Source organism: Euprymna scolopes, chromosome 3 (assembly GCF_053919585.1).
Source record: "Euprymna scolopes isolate OS-2025 chromosome 3, ASM5391958v1, whole genome shotgun sequence".
Classification (NCBI taxonomy): Eukaryota; Metazoa; Mollusca; class Cephalopoda; order Sepiida; family Sepiolidae; genus Euprymna; species Euprymna scolopes.
In genome coordinates, this window is record NC_136484.1 from 124,108,004 (window position 1) to 124,131,761 (window position 23,758).

Consider the following 23,758-nt stretch of genomic DNA (forward strand, 5'->3'; position numbering starts at 1 on the left):
TTCAGCGAACGCCTCGCCTTCCCAAATGATTCATCTGGCACTGGCCAAGCTTGACGTTCCTTAACTTCGGTGATTTGGCGAGAACCAGTGTGTCAACGTGATTGTGCAGTATATCACTCATCTAATGAAAGATGCTAACCTTGGGTGTCACGGTGCATGGTGAGATGTTAAGTTACACACCGGTTGAGATGCAATTCAAAACAGTAATAACCAGAACACTTATTCATGTAATTGCCGAGTGTCAAAATATCGAATACAATGGTACTTCACATCACTTATATCAGAGCGAAACAATCAGCATCTGAGTAGAGTCCAATGAATCTCCTGTGCGTCATGAGTAAGTTGCTTGAGTCGTTGATAAATAGAACTTGTCAACCAAATTAGAAAATATTTTTGCTGAGGTAGTTAGCAAATTCTCTGTTACTGGCCAGCACCTATTCAACGACAAACAATATGCTTTCCATACAGCGATATCTGCAGCGAATGTGCTGACGGTAATATCACGCAGGATCAGTTACTAGATTGATGGTGGCTTCGTTTCTAAAGAAATAACTTTTGACATCCAAGGCATTCGATAATGTTTAGCATAAATGTCTACTTCACAAACATTCCAGCTACGGAGTAACTGGAAACATCATCACAATCATCCAACCCTTTCTCTCTGAAAGGTTTATTAAAGTAGTCGTTGATGGGCAGATGTCCGAAGCTCATAGTGTTAACGCTGGCGTGCCTCAAGTATCAATTGTGGGCCCAACTCTCTTCTTGATCTTCATCAATAACCTCACAATTCATATTTTACGATCATTTGTCGACATTTATGCAGGCGAGGGCAACATTTCAAAGATCGGCTAATACAAAAATCTTTCCGATTCTCTTTTTCCCCATCTTGAGCGCGTAGTACAATGAGGTAAATAATGGCTAGTTACCTTGAATGCTTTCAAAACCAGACAACCATCTTTTCAACACACACACACACACACACACACACACACACACACACACACACACACACACACACACACACACACACACTCCCACTCTCTCTCTCTCTCTCTCTCTCTCTCTCTCTCTCTCTCTTAACCACACTTGACCCCAGAAGTTCATGTTCGAGGAAGCACCATGCTTTAACAAACATCTGTGATTGGCCCTCACTCAAGACCTGAAATGGAAGATTTACATGAAAACCGTTATCAAAGTCGCTGAAAAAAAAAATGGTTGAACTATTCAACTGCTCCAAAAATATCTCACTTTCGACTCAATTTTTTACCTTTACAAGAGTCAAATGCATTTTAAGATGGAGTACTCTTAACACAACTCGCGAGGAGCTGCTAAGTGTACCTTTTTATTGCTTCGTCAAAGCACAAAATTGTCTTCGAAATCTAGTGAGGAAGAACCTTTCACCCCCCTACTTCTTTCTCACAGAAAAGACGTTTTCAGTCTAGATATGTTTTATCGCTATTTTCATGGTAGGTGCTTGACTGAGCTTCAATTCATCCCGTGAAAAACATTCGCAAGTACTCGTCTAATTACAACAGCTATCAATAATTTCCCTTACACTTTATTCGTGCTGTAAACTAAACGAAAATTCAACGAGCAAAGTTTCTTTCATAGAAGTGTTCGTCTGTGGAAAACAATACCGGGCGGATGCTTCCCAGCTAACTACAACATGGTCGTTTTCAACTCTTATGTAAATAAATTCTTGTTGAGACGTCCGCTTAAATAATCAATTCCCACACATGTTCGACCATTACTGATCACCATGGTGTTGTCTGACAATCTAACCGACACACATTACCCTTATACAAGAGTGGCCCCTGGACTTTGATAAGTTGTGACTATTTAGTAAAGATGGGTAAATACAAAAATAATCACCATATATGAACAGGTCGCTGTATTGAAGTGCCACGGCCCAATTTGTTGGTTATTAAAAACCCTATATTCACCCTATATAATATGAAACCTAAATATTCAACCACTGTTTCAGAGACTCCAACCGAGAAATCTTTTTAAGATTTTAACCGTCCCTTTAAGCACAGTTGTTTGCATCTCTCTTGCACTTGGTTCATCGGGTATATTTGCAAAGTAGATTTTTTAAAATTCCTTTTCATGAGTCCGGTTGCTTCTATTATTTATAGGGCGAGGACAACAGCATATTTTTTTCATCGTTTTGATTCTCAAGTGTGTATTCGTTAATATCTTATATGCTTTTATATAGAATGATGTGGTTCTCGATTGATTAACTGTGTCTTACTGTGTCGTATATATATATATATACTCGAGAGTCAAAACAATGAAAAGAATACGCTGTTGTCATAGCCCTAGTTATTGCTGTAATAATAGAGATCTTCTTAAAATTCAAATGTCTTTTTATGTCGTATATGTCTGTTTAGTTTTCTTATCAGTTTGTTCAAGCTGGGGATGGGGCACCCTACCGGATGCAAAACATTCACCCGCGATCTCATATATTCCAACCGAGAGACCTTTTTTAAGATTCTGACCGTCGGTTTAAATGCAATTGTTTAAATCTCTCTTGCACTCGGTTCACCGGGTATATTTTCCAGGTAGTTTATGAAATTTTTTTTCATGAGTCCAGTTGCTCCTATAATTATTAAAATGATATTATATGCGTCCGTGTATACGAGTATATGTTTATATGCTCATATCTATGCATTGGGTATGCAGATATGTCCATGCACGCGTGTGTGATAGTGTGTGCGTACTTATTGATGCGTATGTATATCTGGACCATTATGTGTACACGCATTTATTATTACATAATATCTATGTTTTGTTAGTCTATTTTTATTTTTAGATTAACATCACGGTAATCTGTTACCACAAATAGCTTCTGATCTTTTCTATTTGTTTCGAGAATTACACGTGCATAGTTTTACGTTTGGTAACTATTTATGCTTATTTTCCTTCTCTGCAGGAGGTTAGATACAAGGTCAGCCGAGTTTTGAAAAGGCATCGCACTAGATGAAGTACAAAAAATGCCCGAGCATCCCAGCCGATATACCCCGGTAGGGGTACCTCATACGATTAGCAAGAATGTAAAACTTTCTCAGAAAGATAGAAGATGGGAAGGCGGATCTTCTAGGTCCAAACTGAACCACATTGACAGAACAAAAATCACTGAACTGATTGTCGAGGACGTATCTCCGATTAGTACGAATACCTACTCAGCTGTACCAATACAAGTGGGAGAAAAATAGTCTATAATATAAATTTCATCTGTCTGTTTAAATGTATGTATGTATGTATGTATGTATGTATGTATGTATGTATGTATGTATGGTCAAAGTAGTCAAGGTCTGGTGTGAACGTGTGTTAAAAGCACACAGATGTCTTACGTCATACTGTGCTTCTCCCAGACAAATCAACCCCACGTGCACATCGTGACCTCTGCCACGCAGACTAGGCTCTGATGAACGGTGAGTGTCCTTCACCGTATAACTGGACCTCCACTGCCTTGTGAGCCAAGGTTCTTTTAACCAAAGGCTAAGGATGAGGTAACCCTGACAGAAACCACAAGAGGAGCTTAGGCTCTGTAAGTTGCGGTATGCATGACCCACCGGCGTGTGGAGTATGCTCTGGTGCCCAGCAACCCAAGTCCCAGTCATGGATCAAATGGCATGGTGGGTGGAGAGGGCCCCTGTATGCCGTGGTGGAGGCAACCTCTCTAGGAGAAGGAAAACCCTGATATAAAACCTGTGGCAACTGCTGCTTCCAATGATCTTGATTTGCTCTTTTTGGTTCAATGTGGCAGTTGTTTGGATAGTGGGATTGTCTCAGTGTCTTTCCTTACTATAAAAAGCTTCAAGCACAGGCATTACTTGATATGCAATACGCATTTTGCAATCAGTGTGTATTTCTATAACAAAAAAGGTTGACTTTAGCCTAAAATGGCAAAGAGGACTGATGCAAGGATGGGCGTCAATGACAATAAGAGCTCTGGAACTTCCAGGGTCTGGCCCGGTAGATGTTCGGGGTACCACAGCTTGGACCTGGTCATCAGTGAATGTGCAGGACTACAGAAAGTTCATAGAAGTGACCGTCTGGCATGTGCTGCTAGTTGCGCTCATGTTTGCGTCATTTGAGCCAGAGTTATATTAAGTAATGGCAATACTCGAGAACGAGTTGCTGCCATCATGTATGTATGTATGCATGTATGTATGTATGTATGTATGTATGTATGTATGTATGTATGTATGTCTATTTGCCTAAAACTTTCGACAGAGCCGACGGATTTTCACGAGAGTGGTATTGTTTGGAAGCTAGACCCTTCGGACGACAAATACTGAAAAATTGCTAAAAACATTATTTAAAGCTAAAACATTAATTCTTTCACCCACAACTGGGCACTTTTCTACAGGGAGGGGTCGCTTTTCGCCGATATTTTTGAAAGTTATCCCCTCTTTTCGATTGACTAGCCTTAATTTAAACGTTCGTCACTTCCAGTTTGGCGATAGGCGCAACAGCAAAGATGTCACTTTTTTTTTCACGTTCTTTTCCTTCTTCGCGGTACGGGTTCGAGCCTGCTTGCCTACTACCATTGTTTTTTTGTTGTTTTTTTTTTGTATTTTTGCTCAACACACACCTCCAAACACTCGGGCAACGCCGGGCACCCAGGTTAGTAATAAATAAAAACTGAAATAAGCCCGTGACTTACAATTTCAGTTGAGTTTATTGTACGATTTTAGAAGAAAAGCAAATCCTGATTTCTATTTTTGTTTTTTCTTTTGCGTTTGAATATTCTGTAGGAAATTTTCGAGAACTATTCTGTTCTTCAAGATTCCAATGAAGTGTAAGTATTGTTCTTGAAAACAACGAACTAAAATTAATATTTTGTAATATCTTATTATATATATTATATATGGGGGTGTTTGCATATCTACGAGGTGCCTTCAATAAGTTTCCAGACCTTTTTCGCATGGGCACTTTTATTGTTTAGTACACACATGAAAATCTAATCTCCTTCGAAGTAATCTCCCCCGGTTGCAATACACTTATACCATTCCAACAACTTCTTGAAGGTCCAATGGAATCATCGTGTGATCGTGTTAATGACCCTCATCACAGGCTCTTTCATCTTCTCAATTGTCTTATAACCACAGCCTTTAAAGTTTTCCTTGAGCTTAGGGAATAACAAAAAGTCGCAAGTAGCAAGGTCTAGACTATAGGGAAGGTGAGAAACTGTCTTGATTCCCATCTTGATCAAATAATCTGTGACAAGGATGGAGTTGTGGATTGATGCAATGTCCTAGTGGAAATGCCACCGACTCGATTTGAAGAATACTGGCCTCTTCCAACGGAATTTCTTTCTGAACTCCTTTAAAATCTCATAATAGTATTCCTTGTTGACTGTCTGCCCAGTGGAAATCCAGTACATGTAGATCATGCCCGTGCTGTCAACAAAAAAAAAAAAAGAAAGAAAAAAAAAGAGATCAGCAGAAATTTCTGGGTTGATTTTCTCTGTCTGGCATTCTTGGATATGGGAGAGCCAGCATGCTTGCACTGGAAACTTTGTCTTTTAGTCTCTGGGTCATAGCAGTAGATCCAGCTTTCATCACAAGTCACCAGAGTATCAAGAACATATCCCTGCTGTCATAATAACGTCTTTCTTTATGATCTTCTCTGAGCACCCTTTGGACAAACTTTCCCTTACACTTTATTTGTGCTGTAAACTAAACGAAAATTCCACGGATCTTTATTTCTTTGTGAATAATTGTGTGTACAGTTCCCACACTGACATCAAACTATGCACTTATTGTCTCTATAGACACATGACAGTCCTTATCCATAAAATTCTTTATTTGACCAATCAACTCTTGTGTTCTGAGTTCCTTACTTCTTCCACACCTCTTATCGTCACTCACAGACTCCCTGCCTTCCTTGAATCGCTTATGCCACTCAAAAACTGATGCTTCATTCACTTAAGATGGTCTAAAAGCTGTTTGAAGCATTCCATACGCTTTTGTGTTATTTTTCCAAGTCTAATACATAATTTTATTGCATATCATTCTTCTAAAGTGTCCCTACGTCCAGATTGCATTTTTGAAATTAACCAGCTGTGCCATTCAAGCTTTAGTAGGGGGCATTCAAACCTGAAATCATAGAAATTATTCAGACATCTCATAAGATGCAGAGCAATAACACTCTGAATTTACAAAAGTCTACGACAACTTTAAATGCCTGCATAATAAAAATCTGGAAACTTATTATGCCACCTCGTATATATACTTATATGTTAAAAGGTTGTATACTTGTGAGTACTTACTAAGGATGTTTTTGTGACCGTTTTAGATGCATATAAGTACTTGCACATACTCCGTGGATTTATTTATGCCACTCGCGAAAAAAAAAATATCACTAGTACTTAACAGAATTTAACTAGCGGTAAAAGCTACCAATCCAACCACTTAATCGTGTCAAAAGATAGGTTTATCGTACCTCAGCTTTTCTTTCTTTTCTTTTGGAATTTCTCTAAACAATATATATATATATATATATATATATATATATATATATATATATATATATATATATAGAGAGAGAGAGAGAGAGAGAGAGAGAGAGAGGTGTTATTTGTTTTTGTTTTGCGATACTTTTTGAATGAATTCAATTACTTATACGAAAGTGCATTTTTACCTAAATGCGAGTTGGGAATAATTTTCCTTTTGACCAATTTGGTACCCCCTAAATGGGGAACGGCATATGTATTATTAAATATAATCAACCACTGGCGTCGTCTACGACTCAATCTCGCTAGCTTCAGCCACTCTGATGAGTCGTAGACGACGAAACACGTGTCAGTCAGTATTTTAACAATATATATATGTGTGTGTGTGTGTGTGTGTGTGTGTGTGTGTGTGTGTGTGTGTGTGTGTGTGTGTGTGTGTGTGTGATATCCATCTGTTCCCCTGTTGCTTTCTTCTTTTCACACACCCATTCAAGATTTTTCTGTTCTAAATAAAAACATCATAATCAACCAACAAGTGTCAACGTAGATTTTACTAACTAATTAAGATCAGTTTCAGTTTTGCAATGCTTGCATTGTCAATAACCTGGGATATAAAGAAAAAGGCACTGGTATATAACTGTTTATGTGCCGTAAGATAAGGCGTAATGTTATACAGTATCTTTATAATATTATTTTTGACTCATCATAGTTATGATGGTGGGGCGAATAAGTAGTAAAAGTTTTTTAATGATTCGTTGGCTTTAGGGACAACTTGTCTCCGTCGCTGATACGTACAGATTCTTGGTGCACATTCCACCCATCTCCAGTTATGTATTAAAATTTGCCAGCAGGATTGACTCTGAAGACTAGATGATGGTGATCATGGCTTCTGTCAAAGCGACAGCCCTCTCTCCACTTGTTTGTGAATTAACACACCTTTTATAGAATTTTTCATTACGTGATCGGTTCCAAAACACCTGTTCACTTCTGGGATTTGTTTGCCCTAAATCAAAATCCAAATATTTGAATTTTGATTCTTGTTAAACTGGCCAAACCGCTCCAGTACTTTTCCATCGTCTTATTTCGAGTGTTGCTTTTTTTTTTCAGGGAAAAGAAGTAAAGTAAAGAAAAGAAAAGAAAAACTGAAAAAAAAAGAACAAACTGTGAGATGTGTGTCGGGGGGGGTGATCTTAAAAACTCAATTGGTATCCCATCTCCACGCTTTCACTAGACCTTTTTTTCTATGACGGTGTGATTGTAAAAAAAGCACGAACATTTTATATTCTCTGTTCACTCTAAGTTAAAGCTTGTCAGGTTATACGCGATGCTGCTTTTCAGCGATTGTGCATTATAAAACAGAACCTTTTTTTTTTCTGAAGATCTGATTTACAACAGACCATCCTTACAAGTTCGCTTAATTTGCTATTTGTGTATGCATACACACTAGCAAGGAGATCACACGTTGGCCAGGATTGAATGATGTTCAACGAATGTTCCGTCCTCCCGTATTTCCATTGTCATCGAAATCCGTCTGATCGCCCATTTTTCAATGAAATAGGCTGATTGCCTGCTCTAGTAAGGGACCCAACGCGATGCACCGGTAGGAAGTTTCATATCCCTCCCCGCAGTGATTTAGTCCACAATACATAGTAATCTACATTGCACTGTAGAGAACCAACTGCTCATGTTAGAAAATGATTTGTATATAATGGGTTGAATTAAAGTTTAAAATGCAAAGTCAATTATCATGGTTCAGTTGTACTCTAAACAGAAACATTCATTTCGAATGCGCCCCTGTCATACAAAAGAAGCTACTGCTGATTTAATATGGCGGGCCTTTCTGCTTGTGCGGTAATAAAGCTGCTCAATATACTTGCGATGTTAGGCTGTATTATTTTTAGTCGAAATTGTCTGTTCCTGTTTTCATCGGATTTTTTCGATTATTGATTATCGATATTTATCGAACACATTCTGATACAAAAACTACTTAAGAACACTGCCAGGCACATGAAAATCATTTGTGCGAATTTTTTTTTTTAAATTGACTTAGGAGTCCATACGGAACGAACTCACACACGCACGCACACACAGATAAAGGTCCTTATATATATATTCTTACTAAGATGGCACCGCTTCTCACACTACTCGAGAATAAGTGTTAAATGAGTTTCAGGTGGACGGTGAGACAACACCATAATGATTGGTTATTATTGGTTGTGATTGGACAGAATTTGATTGTTTAAGAAGTCGACTTAACAAGAATTTATTTACATTGGTCCTGAAAACTAACATGTTGTAGTCAGTTGGGAAACAATCCAAACGTATTGATTTCCACAGACAGATAGGGCTAGGAAAGAAACTTTGCTCATTGAAGTGTCGTTTAGCTTTAGGTAGATAAGTAGGTAGGTGAGGAGATAGATAAATCGATAGATAGAGAGAAAGAGAGAGAGAGAGAGAGAGAGAAAGAGAGAGAGAGAGAGAAAGAAAGAGATAGAGAATGAGAGAGAAAGGGAAACTATTGATAGTGGTTGTAGATGGGGTTTTGTTGCGAATGCTTTACGGGATGCAATAGATTGAAGCTCAGTCGAGCACCTGCTATGAAAATAACGATATAGTGGAGACAGCCGAGCAACGTTTCTTCTGTGAGAAAGGGATAATAGGGAAGAAAAAGGGGAATGTCTAAGCCCAGACTGGAGTTTTATGCCTCATGTATAACGAAAAAACGTGGATGTGTTTTTTTAGAAACTTTTTTTTTTGTAAATATGTAAATGTAATTTTGTTTGAATCAGTATGGTACGACTTTCTAACTGGATCGATTATGTTCTTTCCCGAATCACGGACTCATAGGAAAGGCCACGTGATGACGGTTGTCAACATCTATTGGTGCAAAAACAATGTCGTTTTTTGGCGTTCAACTATATATATAATAACGACCTTATTTTTGCACCAACCAAATATAATGAAAGCGATGTTATGAATATACAGGAATCAAACTTGGCATATTAGGCTGTCAAGTCTACTTCGATATCCACCTAACCACAGCTAAATCTGTAAATTTAAGTAATCTTTAATTTATGAAAATTGTTGAATAATTTCTGCAATTTCATTTAATGTTTTACAACAGCATTTTATAAATCGCATACGAAATTAACGAAGTTAAAAATGTAGTTTTTATTAAACTTCATTATACAATAAATTTTTGTTTTTATGTGACCCATTTAAAAAAAATTATTTTATTTTATTTATTTATTTATTTGTATTTTTTTTATTATTATTATGTAGCTGTGACTGAGTATTGAAGTTCTTATAACTTTCCTATGGTTAAAAAAAGGAAGGAAATATTTCAAGATGGACGGAAAAGATATGGAGGCGAACGATCCGGAACAACTTGGAAACAGTGGGACTAAAAATAACGCCAGCAGCAGCCACAAAAAGAATAATGTAAGTCAATTATTATTTTTAATTTTTGTTTTTGTTTCATCCATTAAAAATTTTTGTTTTTGTTTCATCCATTAAAAAAATGAAAGAAAAATATAGTATTATTCACAAAAAAAAAAAAAATTGCATCATGATAATTTTGGATGGTCACATGTGTTTGCGTACGTGATACTAATATTAAATGGAACGAATTTATAATAATCTACGGGGATGGGGGACAGAAAAATAAATAAATAAAATAAGATCTGAACGGGATTCGAACCAGTGCATGCATAAAACTGTTGTTGTTGTTGTTGAGGAGGAGGAGAAGAAGGAACAGGAGTAGAAGGAAGAGGATATGGGAACGAGTCACACTTCTGCATAGAGCTCGTGAGGATCATGCCTCGAAATTGTCTAGTTCGCATAAACTTGCAAATTTTGCAGATTTTTATCCATGGTTTTCCAATTTGCAAGATTCAACGGTTGCATCCGAAGTCGGGGAAGGTTTGGCTCAGAACACACAAAGGAATGGTGCAGAAGTAAAGTTCCTTTTTTCACTCGATTGATCTGCTTGTCACACGCAGAGGCTGAGACAACGTATCCTAATGCCAACTCATACTGAATATTCAGTGAAGCCCTAATAGATAAAAAAAAAAAAAAAAGCTCTGTGACTACCACGTTATCAGCGCCCAAACCACATTTTCTTAAAAAATGTTGTTTTAGAAATGTCAATTATAATAATATCCGACTAGCGAGACTTGTGGAAATTCCACAGGGGACTCATTCATGTGTAATATATTGATGTTGGCATTCTGTAGTAAATGGAGATGCTTTTTTGTTAAAACTGCAAAAGTATTTATCTAAGCTAGCAAGGAATGCATCAGATATCATCGAAACCAAAACCGAAACTTATGAATAATTCTTGGTAAAATTATTTATTACAAGAAATGGAAGTCCACGACAATTAAACGACAGTCACCCGGATGTAAGCGTGACACATAAAATAAATAACACACACGCTATCCTATTAATTTATAGTTTTATTTTTCAATGGGATAGAATTAAGCGTACGAATGTAGATATTATTTTCGGCGTTCGTTAGACTCGAATTTATTGTTCTTGTTAACGTTATATTGTTTAGTTCTTGATAGACTTTTCTTTTTTTTTTTTTTAACTATTTGAAATTCCCTTAATCCGATATTTCCATTAATTCGATAAACATATGTGAACAGCCAATCAAATTGACTGGAACTAGGTAATGGATTCTGAAGGGAGGGGTTTGTATTTACGTACAATTACTGCGGTTAGAAACAGGCTTATAAGTGACATCGCAATTGGGAAATTGTGTCGCAAGATGTTTCTTTACATTATATTTACTTTTCTGCCTGTTGGTGTAATTGGTAAAACAGTGGTCGGGAGGAGATTTCCAAAGGTAAGCGATACTAAAAAGAAACTATTAAAGTAAACAAGATTTCCGATATCAAGGAACCTTCAACCTGAAGAAGTGAGATTTCGTTTCTACAGGGAGGAACGATAAAATTATAGCCCTAGATAAGATAACATGATTCCGTTTCTGTTTGATGAAAATCGATTTTCTCTTTTTGCAGCAGACCATCTACTAGTTGGCTAGTTGTGCACAAATTACAGAGCAATAGGAGCTTTCTATCATATCTGACACAATGTTCAACGAGCAAGATCGGAGATGTGCCGCTGTACAACTCATGCGCTCTACCTAACCAAGTTATGACAAATTGACTGAAAATGCTCAACGAAAAAAACAAGTTTCTTAAAGGGTCTGACATAATTATTTTATTATAATAAGTATTAAATACCTACAGACACTAGTGTTTCATCCTTTCGGGAATCATCAGTGCAGGGTGTCATGATTAACACCAATCGATAGATTCGAACCCGGTGACAGAAGCCATCCCTTTTTTGATTTTTGGTTTAATGTTTTCAATTATATTTCACTCTTTGTGTATACAAATTTTTTCTGCTTAGAAGCTCAATGTATGCTAAATATAACGGAGCACATATAATATATAGTTACATTTTAATAAAAACGTTGAATAAAACTGTCTAGCTTTACAATGCGAACCGTGATGGCTGCTGAAACAAACATACGATGTTGAACTTTCTTTGGATTTTCTTTCCTTTTTTCGACATTATATTGTCATGCATTTTTTTTCTTTCTAAGCAAATAATCTATAATTCTTCTAAGGAATATAAGCATGAAAAGGGGTGAGTATTGACATAATAATAACCGATTTTTCTGCACAACGAAACGGATCTGTAAAAGAAATGTATCGAAATTTTAATATGCTAGAGGAGTTGAGCTGTTTTGCATGAAAAATAAACATTTGGATCTTGGATAATACTATACTGTTATATATATATATATATATATATATATATATATATATATATATATGTATATATATATATATATATATATGTATATATATATATAGTGCAAAATTTTGTTGAAAATTCAAAGACTCACGTTTTTATAACCTTCGTTTATTTCTTGGATTTTTTCCATTACAGCTGTTTCATTGATGAGTTGGCAATTTTACGATTTATGTTTCCATAAAGATATCCTGTCCCCACCAACTTCTTTAGATGTTTATCCATTAGATTTTTACCACACACACACACACACACACACACACACACACACACACACACACACACACACACATATATATATGTATATGTATATATATATATATATATATATATATATATATATATATATATATATATATATATATATATATATATACTAGCTGTACCCTGCCACGTGGCTGTGGCTTAATTTTGTGTAATGGAAAATTCTAATAAAAAGAGAAAATGAATGTTTCTTATATTCTTAGGACAGCAATATTAAATGGCGATATAATGTACGCACAAAATTATGACTTCATCGATTTTACGACGAGATTTGGAGGACTCTTCTTCCTCAACCTTAACACCCTTTTTACACTGAAAGGGTCCACTTAGGAAACCGTAACAGACGCACGTGCAACAAGAGTTAATAAATAAGTAAGTAAATAAATAAATACATTTTGATTACGCTCCGTTGTTTGTTTGTTTTTTGTTTTTTTTTATTACGGACGAGCTTGGGTATACAGCACATTTCATTGGTTTAAGGACGCCTCTGATAGACTGTCCACACGAATTTGGTAATTATTAGGTTTGATTATCCGCTTGAAATAGTGTGCGTGGAGCATGAGATTTTCAAAACACCCCCTTTCATTTTCTTACTAAAGACCAAGTTTTTAACAACTGGTCAGGATGGAGGGTTGCACTTCTTCTCATGTATTATTTCCAAATGAATCACAAAACGTCTTGTATTCTTTAATTATATGGTCTGCACTTTATGACCCTCACTGCTTCCCTCTTCGTTTCTTTTTCTTCTATTTTGTGACCACTCGTTGTTTTTTTTGGGGTTTTTTTTTTTTTTACACTTTTTTCGCAGGAGTAACGATCTATTGTTTTTAAGGGACTTGCGCGTAATTCCAAAACCATATCGGACGTAACTTCATGCTTGTTATTGTAACCGTTTCTTAAGCTTTAACGGGATCGAACAAACGACATGTGGCCATTTTCGTAGAACGCTGTCACTAAATGCATGTATGTATGGAGACATAATTAAACAAAGTACGAGCAGAGATGCCAAAATAAAATACTTTTACGATGACTCATTTATATTTAGCCAGGAGGATGACTAACGATGCGATGAAAGTACACATTATCACAACTTCAAAAAATTGAATATTCGGATATTTTGTATCAGTAAGATTAAAGGTACGTGCATCATCTTTGTTTTCTTTTAAAGATTTTATCAAACGGTACATAATTTTAGGTCCCTTTTTTTTTACTCACCTCAAAGTGGAAGATGCAACTGGCCCAAAGGGGGCACTTCAGACTGAAAATGAAAATACCCGTACTGTTCCGTTTCATCAATAAGGGCGTATCAAACGAGAGACAATAAATAAATCTATCCTCGAAAGGAGTATGTAATGACTAGCGCTGTGACAACAGCATATTCTTTTCATTCTTTTGATTCTCGAGTACATATCCGACACAATTAAACTCAGCTAATCAACCGAGAACCACATCAGTCTATATAAAAACATATAAGATATTAACAGATATATACTCGAGAGTCAAAACAATGAAAAGAATATTCTGCCATCACAGCCCTAGTAATGACTGGGAGAATGGCATACTGAAGCCGAACAGATACTACACTTTGGATTATTTATTTTATTTTACCTCCTCTCTAAGAGTTGAGACACAAGGTTAGGTGTCGGTTTTATGAAAGTGTTTGTGTGGAATGAATTGGATTCGAATTTGGCACATCCAGGTTTTCAGTAGGTGTTGTTAACCACTTAGCCACCCCAACATTTATTTGTTATATATGTATAAAGGCACAAAGCGCTAAAATTAATGAAGAGTGAGGTTGGGGATCAGTGATGATCTATTTATCCTACTCTTAACTCGACGCGGTCTAATCCCTTTTTTTTTTCTAAGAAATGTTCCTTGCTCTCTTTCATACTTTTCCCCCCATCACTTTCACTTCAGTAATCACTACAATACCACATTTACTCTGAATAATACTTCCGATGATTTTCTATCAGTTTCATTTACAAAAGATATTTACAATTTAATAGAAGAAATGGGCAGTGGGACATAAAAAAAAACACCCCCGAAAAGAAATTGCAAAAAACTTTGATGTGAGTATTCGGATAATTTTACACTTTTCGAATATCTATAAACTTCGATAAACAAAGAATACATATTTTTATTTGACATGCACCATTCATATTATTACGGGTTAAATACACACAAACATTTTTTATATATATATATATATATATATATATATATATATATATATATATATATATATATATATATATATATATATATATATATATATATATATATATATATATATATATATATATATATATATATATATATATATATATATATATATATATATATATATATATATATATATATATATATATATATATATATATATATATATATATATATATATATATATATATATATATATATATATATATATATATATATATATATATATATATATATATATATATATATATATATATATATATATATATATATATATATATATATATATATATATATATATATATATATATATATATATATATATATATATATATATATATATATATATATATATATATATATATATATATATATATATATATATATATATATATATATATATATATATATATATATATATATATATATATATATATATATATATATATATATCGCAAGCATGAAGGGAAGACTAAAAATCATGATTAAAACCGTTTAAAATAAAGTCAACGGGGTGAAGAGAAGAGAAAAAAAATGGGAGAGTCAGCTAACCGGTTTCGCTCTCGCTTTCTCTAAGCTGTATCGAGGGGTTTGTTTTGGGGGAGGGGGGAACGAGTGGGAAGGAATCAAAAATATGTACAAATAAAATTACGTTGCGTTACGTTATGTAGGGGAAAAAATAAAAAACTTGGAGAAAACGATTAAAATAAAGCAACGATATATTACTCGAAGATCCTAAAGACCAATTACGCTCAAACCTAAGAGGCATTCTCTGTTTACAGAGAGAATGCCTTCTCAACCGAACGTGAACAGTCTCCAAGATCCTCAAATGGAATAATGAGTGAGCACGACTCAGGATTGAAAATGAGTTCGTGCTAAAATTCGCTGCAGATGATGGTTTCTTTTTATAAGATGATCAGTGATTGAAGACCCGTATGTGTTGGCAAGTGCGTCTGTTGCTTGGTATGTTACATTTCTGATTTTGATAGGTATGCATTGTTGGACTCTTCCATCCAATCTTAATGTTGTTCGACCCACATAGTTGGCACTGCAACTACATTCAAAATTGTAAATTACATTATTATTATGATGGAGGGGAGGACATCTTTTCCAGAGGATGGCATTAACGTTCTCGTAGAGAACACAACACGCACATTTGAAGCAAAATAACAATTTTGGACTGTTTAGCTGATTTGTTTTGCGACTTTCTCATTTATTGTTCCCAACCAAGGTAAACACAGATATACTGGACATTCATTAATTGTTTGAATTTTAGTTACAGAGGACTCAACTGTAAATAAAAAGTCGACACCGGTTTCCTTTGACCTCCGCACACACATCGCCTCTGTAAACAGCAAGAGCGCATTTATATATATATATATATATATATATATATATATATATATATATATATATATATATATATATATATATATATATATATATATATATAAAAGTGAATGCGTCTGTGTGTGTCTCTGTGTGTGTTTGTGTACATTTCCATACGCCATAACTCTGTCAATTTTTAGTCTACAGACTCGAAATTTGATATACAGGGTACTGAGATTTGGGAAAATACATGTGACCGGTTTTTGGCCAGAAATTTGGCGATTAAGGGGTCAAACTTCAACGATTTGACCTTTGAGAACTCTACCAAACTCCTCCGACAATTTTGGGTCTACGCACTTGAGATTTTAGATATAGGTTCCTTGGACATGGATCTAACTTAATAACTTGATTTGAGCCCAAAACAATATATTTTAAGGGATCATAATAGGGTCAAAGTTTAAAAAAATTGACCTCTGAGGTCTCTTCCAAATTACTCAGACAATTTCTGGTCTAAATATTTGAAATTTTACATAAAGGGTATTCAGAGATAGGGCAAGATTTTTCATCAGTTTGGGTCGAAAATTTTTAGTTACCAATATATAAATGTATGCATGTATGTTTGCATGTCTGCCTTAAACTTTCAATAGAGGAGACGGATTTTACCAACATCAGTATCGTTTTAAAGTTCGACCTTTCATACGACAAATATCGAAAAATTGGCTAAAAACATTAATATCTTCCCCTTCAACTAGGCACTTTTCTACAGGGTGGGGGTCACTTTTTTCGCCGATATTTTTTAAAGTTATCCTCTCCTTTAGATTGTTTAGCCTTAATTTTAAAAAATGTCGCTTCCTGTTTGGCGGTAGTCGTAACAGCATAAACGTTAGGTTTTACCCCGTTCTTTTCCTCCTTTGCGGTACGGGTTCGAGCCTGCCTTCCTACTACCACTTTTTTTCTGCTCAACATACACATCCAAACACCCGAGCAATGCCGGGCTGAAATGCTAGTGTATAAATAAAAGTGAACGTGTCTGTCTGTGTGTGTGTTTGTGTACATTTCCCTACGCAATAATTCTGTCAATTTTAAGGCTACAGACTCGAAATTTAATATACAGAGTACTGCAAATTGGGAAAATCGATGTGATCGGTTTTTGGCCAGAAATTTGGCTGTTAAGGGGTCAAAGTTTAGCGATTTGACCTTTGAGAACTCTATCAAACTCCTCCGATAATTTTGGGTCTACGCGCTTGAGATTTTAGATATAGGTTCCTTGGACATGGGTCTAACTTAATAACTTTATTTGAACCCAAAAGTCAAGTTTAAAAAATTGGGCGTTTTTTTTTTTTTTTGCTCAGCATATACCTCCAAACACCCGGGCAGCGCCGGACACCAATGCTAATATATATATATATATATATATATATATATATATATATATATATATATATATATATATATATATAAATTAATACAATTTTAATTAAAGTGTATGTATTCTTTTATTTTTGCTTTTACGCACTGAAGACAGTTGGGGTTGGTGTCCGTAATCCATAAGTTGTCCTTTTTTTTCGACGAATATCTATATTTTCCCCTTCGTTTTACGCACGTTTCGCAACTCGTAACGAAAAAATATTCTTTTTAGTTATATAGGCTACTCTCCAGAGATCATCATCATCATCATAATAATAATAATAATAATAATAATAATAATAATACAACAATCATGAAAACAGCGAGAAAACCCCTTGAATGTGGAAACTAACACACAGGAGTAACAAGTGCGGGTCAGATAAAATGCCGCCAAGGCAAAACATGAAACACTACATGGAACCAAGAAACTGAAACCGCATATCTATAAGTTCTCTAACTCAACCCTTCCCCCATTGCCACATCACCGCTCCCCTAAAAAAAAAAGAGCAAGACCAAATAACCAAATAGAGTCAAGGAGGAAGAAAAGACCGATGAACTGACCAGACCTCAGCCGAATATGTGTGAAGAGAACTGGGTCCTGTGGGAGGTTTATTGCCACTCAAATCCCAGCAATGACCAATAGCTGCCAACGAGAAATCAATGGCAAGCAGCTGTTGCAATAATGCAAATTTATTTGCAAATGTTATCGAAAGACGTGGAGAGTACTGGAAACATACGGAGATTTATTGTCACTGACTGTGTGAAAACTCCTTCTGAGCCAATAATATGAATGTTTCTGTTTAGGGCACAATCGAACCATGACACTTGACTATTGTATTTTAAACTTTAATTCAAGTCATTATAAAAGTACTTTTTATAAAATCGACAGATGATTCTTTATAATACAATGTACAATACAATGTATTGTGGACCAAGTCACTATAGTGAGCTTTCTCCCGGTTCACCACGGCGGGTTCCTAACTAGAGCAGGCAATTAATCGATTTTGTTGACAAATGGATGATTTCACCGATTTGGAATAAAAGTATTGGAAGTGTGGCACATTTGTTGCTCATTTAATCCCGGGCAACATTGAGTTTTCTTGCTAGCGAAGAAATAAAATGAAAACTATTGCAAGTTATTCTTTTCGAGTGTACGCGGTTCCTGTTATCCTTAGAGTGCAACACTTTAAAAAGGGAAGATGATAGCAATTATAACTTCCTTCCTTTTCTTAAGCATGTTCTATTTTATTTACTCATTTTTTTATTCATTTTTTTTATCTATGTATTTCCGAGTTAGCTAAGTATCAGCTTTATGAATATATAGCAGATTTATTTTAGAAGCTAATATCGTTTGTGTCAAACGACATGTTACGTTGGCGTTTCAAAACGAGTTGATTAACCTTTGTGAATAGTGACCAGCAAAGCAGCGTGAACGCCCTATTAATGAGAACTGATGTCGAACAAACCATCATTTTGTCACATGGTCGTAAAAAAATTCAAGTATGATTCGAAAACGTTTTTATACTATATCCCATTCAATACACAGACATTTGTGCATATTAGAGCAGGTAGTGGTCAAGTAAAATGTATTTAAACGAAACACATGGAGACTTTTGGGATTAAAATATGATCTTAGAAAGTAAAAAAAAAAAAAAAGTGTGGCCAGTTAGGTTACAAATTGAACTTAAGCTAGATTGTTTAAATAATAAAAAAAAGATTTTGTAAAGTTTAAAAAATAAAAAGACAAATCCAAAATTAGGTCCCATCCTCTTCCTCGCTCTTTCTCTCTCCTCCTCTCTTTTTTTCCTCGATTTAAAGAATATTACTCGTGGTAATATGACCTTTTTTTTTACATATAAGATACTATAATTTTATTATTTTCTTTCTTTCATACATCATTCGCGGTACGATATGACACGAGGGTCAGAAAGTGGAATTTGAAGAGTAACCGCCCTAGAGAAAGAGTGGTTAGTATTCCCTGGTAGGGTGCCTGAGTCGTTTAGCAATAAACTAACCCCTTCTCAAAGGGAGAAGACAAAGTCTGGAGGTGTACCTCTTAGAATTGCATAGAATCTCAGCCAACAAGTAAAACGCCATCTTAAATGGCCTAGACTCTGTTGTCCCCCTCTCTCTCTCTTCTCTCCCCCTCTCTTTATATATATATATATATAAGCAAAAGTACCCGTCGTTGACTGGGTTCAAAAACAGCCTACAGAAAATGGACTCTGATTTATGAAAGTATGATAGGTTATGAAAAGGAAGGGTTGTAAAGAGATAGCTTCGAATTTGGGGGTATCAAAATCAAAGCAAAATATGATGAAAGTAAAAATAAAATAGATAAACCCCATAATTTATTATACCATACCTGTTCACACTGAAACACTTATCACAATATTATGTGGATCTATATTAAAAAAACTTGTTAAACTTTGTGACATATTTCCATTCTATGGAAGTCAGGCGCGAACGAACACTCCATAATTTTATTATACCATATTTCTTCAAACTGAAACATAATTATCAAAGTATACTTACGTAGATAGATATGAAAGTCTTTATTAAAGTTTATGCCTATTTCCATTCTATGGAGACCAGGCGCGAACGCAGACCCCACAATTTTATTATACCATCCCTATTTAAGTTAAAACATACTTACCAAAGTCTTCTTATGTACATTTATATCAAAAACACTTGTAAACGTTTTTTTTTTAATTTTTAGATTTTTTTATTTCCATACTTTGTAGACCAGGCGCGAACGCAAACCCCACAATGTTAATGAACCACCGTAAGTAAGAGGAAGTAACTGACAATGAATGTATATATCTTTAGATCGAGCCTTTAGATTTGATAAATGACAATAGAAATCTATATAAACAGATAACAAAAACAACCAACAACGCTTTAGGGTATCAATGAGGTCATTTTCCGAGTAGCCGGGGTGGGGGACTTGATATCGCAACGTCTGGTAGTAGCAGTACCCATTTACTATGCCTCTCCACGGAACAGAGTTAGACACCAGGGTCGTTTTTTAACGTGGAGAAAAGGTACAAAAATAAAAAATTGTCTCAGTTGTGAAGGACTGCTCCTCTACTGAAAGAGTACAAGAAATGGAAGTGCAGCATCTGAAGAACAGATACTACACTTTGATCTTGGCCAAAAAGATAATTATTTGCTCCCCCACCGAGCAAATTAGGCACAAGGCCGATTTTTAAAGTGAGGAGTGAGGAAATGGAAACCAACTCCCCGGAGAGTAGGGGAGCTGGATAGTAACAATTGATATGAAGCGTTGCACCTACATTGACCAAGGTCTGATATGTGGAGTTACCCCCACATATGGTCTTTGCTTGCACTATCTGCCGGAACAGATGGTATTTATTTGCTCCCCCACTGAGCAAATTAGGCACAAGGCCGTTTTTAATGTGAGGTAAAAACCAGCTCCCCTAAAAGGGGTCACTCTGGTTACCAAAAATAATAATTGTCCCAGTATAGAGGGTTTCCCCTCCATTGACTGGTACAAATTATCTTAAGTGCAGTATCTGCCGGAACAGATACTACCCTTTGATCTTGGCCAAAGGGGCAAGTAGAAAATAGAGACGAATTGCGACTGACAGACGAACGTAACATCGATGGAATACGGAGAAACACACACACTCACAAGTTCAACCGTCGAAAATATGTGAAACATTGGCATTGTTTTTTCGCGTTTGTTTTATTTTAATATTTCTACATTGTGGTGTGTTCCCATCGGCAGTCGCCAGCGAGAGAATGACGATCCGGCAAAAAGATTAGATTTTGACGAAAAATCCGCGGCACACACGACGTTGGAGGTCGGCAGTCTGTCGGAGGCCACACGTGTGGTCACGATGCATTTCTAATACTGTCTATATATTTATCTGGGGTGATTCAGGTAAACCGAATAAATTGTATGCGAATAAAAATCTGTTTAAGTGAATTTGCGAGAATTTGGTCTCTGCATTTGCTCTAGTTTTCATAATATCAAAATATTTTTTATTACAGCTGCTGTCCTATACTACTGAACTATTACAAAGTCTACATTAAATTATATATATATATATATATATATATATATATATATATATATATATATATATATATATATATATTCTTTCCGTATTAGAAGCCTTCCGTGTCAGTTGACTGAATTTGAATTTTGAAATTAAATATGTATAAAATACGTTTTCAAGCCAATCACAACGCAAAAATAAACAAGTATTACTTGTTTATATATATATATATATATATATATATATATATATATATATATATATTCTTAAGATATACTCAATCGTTAGTATTTAATTTTTTTTTTTTTTTCAAAATGTATTTTATACGTATTTCATTTTAAAACACAGAATAAACTACCCTGATATTGGACGATTAATCGGAATCGGGAATCGAAAAAATTTGAAATATTTTAGGACATCGGAATCGGTATGTGCCGATTTTCTGATTCCAAAACGATTCTTTTAATTGTATTTTTATTTGACTTTTTGAAAGCAAAAGCTTCTATTGTTGGTAGTAATGATAAGATAATAAATATTTATTGATTTAAAACCACCAGTGAAGCTAAAATCGATAGATCTTCCCCCACAAGTATATTTTTGCGTTTAGGAAAATATGCGCACATTTTAACATGTGTTTTTCCACGATAATCGGAGAAAAATTCAGCTACATAGTTAAATATTTAGAGATTTATAAAGAATCGGAATCGGTTATTGTATCGGAATCGGGAATTTAGTACGGAATCCGTAATTGTATCAAAATCGGGAAAAATATTGGAATCGTTCCATCACTAAAACACACATACACGCACGCACACACACACACACATACACATATACACACATACACACATACACATATTACAGAATTTTATAATATCGATATACAGAGCAAATTTATTCAACATAAATTAAAAAGTAAAAGGTGAAGAAGCTAGCTGACCAGTTTTGTACATCGCTCAACAGAGCTGAATCGAGGTAAAATTACGATTTTAAAAAAGTATATAAAAATGGTAATATGGTGGGAAAAAGGTAAGGAATCAGATAGAAACCACATTAAGTCTTGAACGATTTTCTTTTTGGTTGCAACTAGAAGGCCTCGCTTTTTCATTTGAAAATTTTTAAAACCACATACATAAAGTCTTTTGGGGCTTTCTTTTGATGTCAGTACAGTTAGGAGATGGGTTCATCCATTTCATAGTGGAGACATAAATGACCGACTGCTGAAAAAGTGGTTTGCCAAAAATTTCTTAATGATTTTTTTTTGTTTTTTGTTTTCGTTAACTGGAAAGAAGTTTATTTATAAGATTGGAAAATTTACGTATGTATGTTTTTAAAATATATATTATTTTTGCAATATAAAACTGGAATATTAAGCTACTTTAATTAAATATTATAAATATATTATAGAAAAAACAAAATCGCAAACTAAGCAAAGATGATTTCTTCGTCGAAATAAAAAAAAAATACATTTAAACATCACTCAAGTCACTTAAAATAATAAAACTTCAAATATTTTTTTTTAGTATAAAATGATTATTTTCTTTAATCAAAAATTCACAGATGGTAACACCTCAAGCAATTACAGCACAAACACAACTTAACATGTTTTTATATTTGAAAAAAAAGTTCTTAAATTTACCACCTCTCTCCCCCTGGGCTACTTACTGTTGTTTTGATTTCCCCTAACCATCCGATACTATCACTTTTTTTAAACACCTGGGCTGAATTGTTGTTTTGATTCCCCCTCCCCCAACCCTCCACACCAGGGCGACGCCAGGCACCCCAGCTAGTATATATATATATATATATATATAAATATATATATATATATATATATATATATATATATATATATATATATATATATATATATATATATGTGTGTGTGTGTGTGCTAGCATGGTTGCCCGGAGTTGCCCGCGTGTTTGGAGGTGTGTGTTGAGCAAAAAGAAAAAAAAAGGGGTAGTAGGAAGGCAGACTCGAATCTGTACTGCGAAGGAGGAAAAAAACGTGAAAAAAACGTGACAGCAATTACGACCACCGGCAAACCGGAAGTGACGTAGGTTTAAATTAAGGCTAGACAATCGAAAAGAGGGAATGACTTTCGAAAATTCGGCGAAAAAAACAGCCCCCTTGTAGAAAAGTGCTCAGTTGAGGATGAAGAAATTAATGTTTTCAGCCAAATTTTTTGGTATTTGTCGTCCGAAGGGTCGAGCTTCAAAAC

At 34.9% G+C, this 23,758-nt stretch overlaps 1 protein-coding gene across 5 annotated transcripts in view; it reads left to right on the top strand.

The window, feature by feature from the left end:
* LOC145258318 (uncharacterized) overlaps positions 1-23,758 on the top strand; it is a 376,867-nt gene that overhangs the window by 5,772 nt on the left and 347,337 nt on the right. For 4 of the 5 annotated variants that reach the window (XM_080116404.1, XM_080116458.1, XM_080116424.1 and 1 more), the window contains exon 1: positions 11,124-11,312. In XM_080116404.1, the coding sequence (XP_079972530.1) occupies positions 11,139-11,312 (174 nt within the window). In that variant the 5' untranslated portion in view covers positions 11,124-11,138. Of the gene's footprint in view, positions 1-9,745; positions 9,905-11,123; positions 11,313-23,758 lie in introns of those variants that run through there. The other variant, XM_080116446.1, reaches the window with a different exon arrangement.